Source organism: Morone saxatilis, unplaced genomic scaffold, assembly GCF_004916995.1.
Source record: "Morone saxatilis isolate NCDOM2014 unplaced genomic scaffold, NCSU_SB_2.0 Contig8, whole genome shotgun sequence".
NCBI classification, from domain to species: Eukaryota; Metazoa; Chordata; class Actinopteri; family Moronidae; genus Morone; species Morone saxatilis.
The window spans coordinates 23,791,146-23,796,865 of NW_023340257.1; the positions used below are offsets into that span (position 1 = coordinate 23,791,146).

At 38.4% G+C, this 5,720-nt stretch overlaps 2 protein-coding genes across 2 annotated transcripts in view; one reads left to right on the forward strand and one right to left on the reverse strand.

Moving 5' to 3' along the window:
- Window positions 1-7: 7 nt before the first annotated feature.
- On the forward strand, window positions 8-2,473 carry b3gnt2l (UDP-GlcNAc:betaGal beta-1,3-N-acetylglucosaminyltransferase 2, like). The gene has a single exon (XM_035679688.1). It carries the CDS (start codon window positions 306-308, stop codon window positions 1,578-1,580), a length of 1,275 nt encoding a protein of 424 aa, XP_035535581.1. The 5' UTR covers window positions 8-305; the 3' UTR covers window positions 1,581-2,473.
- bckdha (branched chain keto acid dehydrogenase E1 subunit alpha) overlaps window positions 1,953-5,720 on the reverse strand; it is a 9,665-nt gene continuing 5,897 nt past the window's right edge. The window contains exon 8 of the mRNA XM_035679687.1: window positions 1,953-2,942. Within this exon, the coding sequence (XP_035535580.1) occupies window positions 2,600-2,942 (343 nt within the window). The 3' untranslated portion in view covers window positions 1,953-2,599. The remainder of the gene's footprint in view (window positions 2,943-5,720) is intronic.

The following is a 5,720-nucleotide window of genomic DNA, read 5'->3' on the forward strand; positions in this document are numbered from 1 at the left end:
TTTAAGACAATTTGCATTAAATATAAATATAACACTTAAGATAAGAAAAGAGTTGCTGATATGCAAATTGTTCATTTCCATTGAGGTTCAAGTCACAGATGTAAAGTTTCTGATGCGTTGATGTACATTAAGGTGTCACCTGTGTGTGTTTACTGTTGGCAGGTACATCCAGTGTCTCACCTGCTGGCAGAGTCTCTGTAACCTGAGGACAATAACCCACCAGGTTCCAGGACCATTACCGCTCGAAACAGGATCCATCTCTAGGAACAACACACCACACAGCTTGGTTTACTTACCTCGAGCCAATGAGACGGATTCGAACCATCACTGCTATGGCTCTCCTCGTTACTTTATTTCTGATTTTTTTTTACTCGACCCTTCATCTAGAGACGACCTACAGCCACAAGGCGGGACCAGAGGACGTCCTGAGGCGTCCGAGGCTCCCGGTCCACAGTGACGGTGATGTGAAAACCCAAAGCTCGAAGCAGGAGAGCGACGCCGCGCCTCATCCTGTCGTCCACAACGTGTCTGTTTCTGACAGCTTCAGACAGATAATCTCTCAGAACAGAGCCTACTGGAACCGCCTGCTGTACTCGGCCCTCAGGAACCTGAACAAGAGAGGAAATACTGTCAGTAACTCCAACTGGTCTCGTTGCCGGGAGACGAATCAAGAGCTTCTACAAACCAACGTGCACGACTTCACATCCTACCCTGTCTTGTTCCAGGACTTCTTGCAAGTCATGAACTGCAGGTCCCCTCCGGTCCTGATCAATCAGCCCGACAAGTGCGTCTCCACCAAAGGGGACAACCACACCGTCCTGCTCTTCGCCATCAAGTCGACTCCTGGAAACTTTGAGCGGAGACAGGCGGTGCGGGAGACCTGGGGGCAAGAGGGGGTGTATCAGGGTGGACTGAGAGTACACACACTGTTTCTCCTGGGTAGCTCCCAGCTGGACGACCCCAACCTCAACCCACTGTTGGCGTTTGAAGCGAGGCGCTTTGGGGACCTCCTGCAGTGGGACTTCCACGAATCCCTCTTGAACCTTACGCTCAAAATGAACATGTTCCTCCAGTGGACGCTGAGACGCTGCCCACACGTCTCCTTCGTCTTTAGTGGGGATGATGATGTGTTTGTAAATACACCGGCGTTGCTCAGCTACCTGCAGTCTCTGGAGCCCTCGAAGGCCTCTAAGTTGTATGTCGGACACGTCATAAGCACAGCGAATCCTCTCAGGGACCCGAAAAGCAAGTACTACATTCCTCTGAGCTTCTACGACGGCCCGTACCCTGCTTACGCTGGTGGAGGCGGTTTCCTTATCTCGGGAGCGTTGCTGCAACCCCTGTATTCAGTTTCACACGTCATACCCTTCTTCCCCATCGACGACGTCTACACCGGGATGTGCACCAATGCTATGGGAGTTTCTCCCGAGGCGCACGCCGGTTTTCAGACCTTTGATGTCAAGGAGCAGGACCGTGAGAATCTGTGCGTACATAAAGATCTTATTCTCATCCATCAGCGATCTCCACAGCAGGTGAAGAAGCTGTGGAGAGGCATTCACAGCCCGTTGTTGAGTTGCTGAACAGGACTGGTGGCCAAAAGATGCAGCAATGAAAGAGTCACCACTGACTGCAGCGACATAGTGAAGCGACATAGTGAAGCCACAGTTTATCTGCGTTCCTCTTTGTCCTTTTCATTGTTTTTGTTTCTGTTTGCAGCAGGAAGAATTGTAAATTAGGGGGTTTTTTTAATACGGTTGACCTTTAACAGACGGAAACCTTCCACTGAGGCAAGTTTTGAAGTTATGAAAGACTGGTTGTAATGACAAATATATTTTCATCCCTGGATAAACAGGGGACTCTTTCCGTCAAACTGAACACAGTTTAGTTCCGTGTCTCCATCCCCAAACTCCCATTTTCCTATTTAATTTAAATAAATAATCCAAAAAGACAACTGAAAGTTCAATAGTTTATTTTCTACACAACACCAAACATGTAACATGAGCTAGATGGGTGTACAGTTCTGGGATTCAGAAATAGTGTGTAACAGCATACAAACCCATTTAAAATGTGGGTGTGTACACTAAAAACTACATTAAAATAACAAAGTTCTTTAACACAAGTTAATTCAGTCACCTCAATGATACACAAGGAAACCTGTTAAATACCACAATCACTGTAGAGGACAGTCACAAGCAAGGGAGCAAACACAACAGAGGTTAACTTCCACCGTTTATTGCTTGATTTGTGTTTGATTTCTTTATGCATAATGCTTTCCAACTGCAGCAGATGTTTTATTTTTTTGCTCCACTTAAAAAACAACATCTTGGAATTGCTGTGAAACAAGAGAAGGTACAGAGAAGCTTTACTACTGACAGCATGTAAATCTATTAACGTAAGGCACCAAACCCAGAAGTACAGTGTTTTTCAAAAGCACAATTGTTCTCCTTCTCCCTCTGTTGTGCAGAAAGAAAATGACACATCATATCAAAACTATACTTTTATGAATACAGTAAAAGGTGTCCAACAGTTTACCCCAAGTCTCAATCTTTACCCACTACATCATTTGTTCACCAAACTCGTTCCATCCCTGGCGGCGCAGTTATTTATCATACAGGTCAAGTGGGTAGTGCTCTTTGTACTGCTGCACGTGCCTCCACATGGATTCTCTCTGCTTGATCAGATTGGGCGACATCTCCTGGTACACGTCAGTAAACAGCAGTTCGAGATTGGGCTTCTGGCGTTTCTCGGCCCTCTCGAACGCCTCCATCACCATCTTGCGGGACTGCTTCCGCCAGCTCCTCTCGTCGTCCTCGCTCCACCAGCTGCGGGCCGTCATGTAATGTCTCAGCCTGGAGATGGGATGGTCCTGCTTGTCCCAGTAGTTCACCTCGTCCACCGAACGGTAGGCGGAGCTGTCGTCACTGGTGCTGTGGTGGCCAATTCTGAAGAGTGGACAAGTATTTCTCTTCAATTGGCTTTCTATACGACAACATTTTCTACCACTCTTCATAAAATGTTCCTTTTGTTAGAATAGTACTGAAAGTGTGAGTCCTTCCTAAATATGTAACTTTTAATACACAAGAGATAGATAGATAGATAGATCACATAACAAATAAAGAGTTTATGATTGTGTTTCAACAAAAAATAAATCACACTTTATGTTTAAAGCAATGTCGTCGTACTTGCAATGTCAGAGTCATAATCATCACTGCATGTATACATAATCTGACATTTAAAAATATAACAACCCAAATTTACAATGATCCCATTCTAACTATAACTAGAGAACAGCAATATCAATACAGTGTTACAACTAATTGCATTTACTAACCACATAGTGAGATGTGATCTTTCAAATATGAAGATAAAGATAATATTATTATGTAAGTAAGCATTCTAGACCTGACATACACATAAAGATAATTATGAAACGTTAAGAATATAAAATTTTATGTGGAAATAAATATTCATCTAATAATCACAATACCAATACTGGAGTACATGCAATTCAAATAGATCTAGTATAAATCAAATAGGAAAAATTAATAGAATAGTAAGGATCTTTGAAATTTAAGACAATGATCTCAGCTCATGAGTATAATGATATGGCATCAGCTAGTTTTGTTATGAGAGCGCTATATTAAGGTTGTTGTTGACTCGATTCACTAGATTTGGACCCTGCAATAAATAAAGGTTGCGTGAATAGTAGAAAAAATAACGTTAGAAGAGTAAAAAAAAATCGAGGAAAGAGGTGGGTGGAAGGCATAGAAATAGATGAGGGGTGATGTGATATAACCTCCTATTTAATAAGAAGATTTGTAGTCCTGTGGTATTCATCAGTGATTCTCTCATATCGCACTTTACTAATTCACGACATGCCTACATTAACATGCATAGCTACAGTAGGATCTGTTATTATGTGAGGAGCATTTTTTAGGTGAAGGTAGTCAAAATTATCGTTTTTTTAAAATATTACTTGTGTTTATCCAAATGATAGAGCGAAATAATATAAGTTATATGTAATAATGAATTACTCAACTGGGTGTCGAATATAATAGATATTCTAGTGATATGATGATTTATCTATCTTGACAATGGTTAATAACATGTCATTCATATCTAATAGATATACATACAATTACCAGTTGGGTTGGGTAATCAGAAAGTTAATGAGTAATATAAATATATAGATTAACACTTGGATTACAGCAGTCAATTGATATTTTCATGTTCCAAGCCAGCTGATGTCAACTAGATTCTGCAGAGCATCCGGAATGCTCCAACGCTGTCTTTACACAGCATTGCTGGGATGCAGATAAAAAGATAAACATGAACAAGGTAAGTCTATGGGTGATAACTGTTCCGCATAGAGTTTGGCATGAAAGCAGTAAGTTATGTATTAAATAAGCTATAGTCCAGCTTATTTTACATATACAGCTGAATAGCTGTGACCTCTATTTGCCTTATTTTAATTGTATTTATGCAAGTTTCTATATATCAACTTCATTTACTTATTTTATTTTTTTTTTTTATTATAAGTAAAGCTCAGTACGGAATATCTTATCCTATTGATGACTGGATATATAACATAAAAGATGGTTTTGTCCGATTCTACTGAGTTTTTATACTTCACCTTATTAGGTATTGCAGCCTTTAATAAGCCTGATATATTATCTATAGCATAGAATAAATGGTTTGGGCCAGATTCTTAAGAATTTTTTCTTGCCTTTCATGTCTCTTCTTTTTCATTACTATTTGTTAATACATTATGTAAAAAAGGCGAAGTGCTTCCAACTTGCATGTTATATTCAGTCCATATCTAATATACTATAAAATTTGTGAATAGTTCATTTAGTCTGTGTTCTGAGAATGAGATAAACGCCATCTCTACATAGTTAATGTTCACTATTTTATGTTTTAACTATACAATTATATCATTCTTATGTTTGAAATGACCTTTTACCTAAATACTCATAATAGAACTAAAGAAATAACACGGTAAACGACTTTTTTTACAATCTAAACAACTAACAAGTGAGGAATGAATGAGGAAATCAGCAAATGAATTTAGTACCATTTAACGAAACGAGGGACGGTAAAAAAATCATGGGTGTAGCATAATATTTTTGGTGTGTGATTAATTTAGAATTAATTGATTTAATGAGTAGTTCCCATATATTAAATCCTAAGTGGGATTGACTATATATATAATGTTAGTATATAGAATTAGATAATATGAATGTTTGATGTTTTATACAATGAATTAGCAGCCTAGCTTTTAGTTTTTAAAGGCATGTCGGCTGTCGTTTCAGCTTTTGCAGATGTCATGATAATAGTCATATCAAATAAATCTATACACTGTGCATGTTATATTGCACCAATAAATATACTCTATTATGATAGATTAAAAATCAAAATACAATACTAATTTATATTATTATTGTAGAAATAGAGTATATATCATATTATATATAGTCATCCCATTATAGGAATTAATTATTATTAAAAAATTATCATCATTATCAAGTTATATACTCATGAGTTCGTTATTCCTCATCAACTTTGTTTCTTATTGACTATATCATTTAGCGATATATAGACCTTAATATAAGAGTGATATTTGATATTTTTATTTATATAGTAGATAGTAAGAATAGATATAGATTATATATAATAAGTAGATAGATAGATAGATAGATAGATAGATAGATACGATAGTC

What these genes read in the sequence shown, in the direction of transcription:
- b3gnt2l (XM_035679688.1), top strand. Translation starts at nt 306, where the DNA reads ATGAGACGGATTCGAACCATCACTGCTATGGCTCTCCTCGTTACTTTA.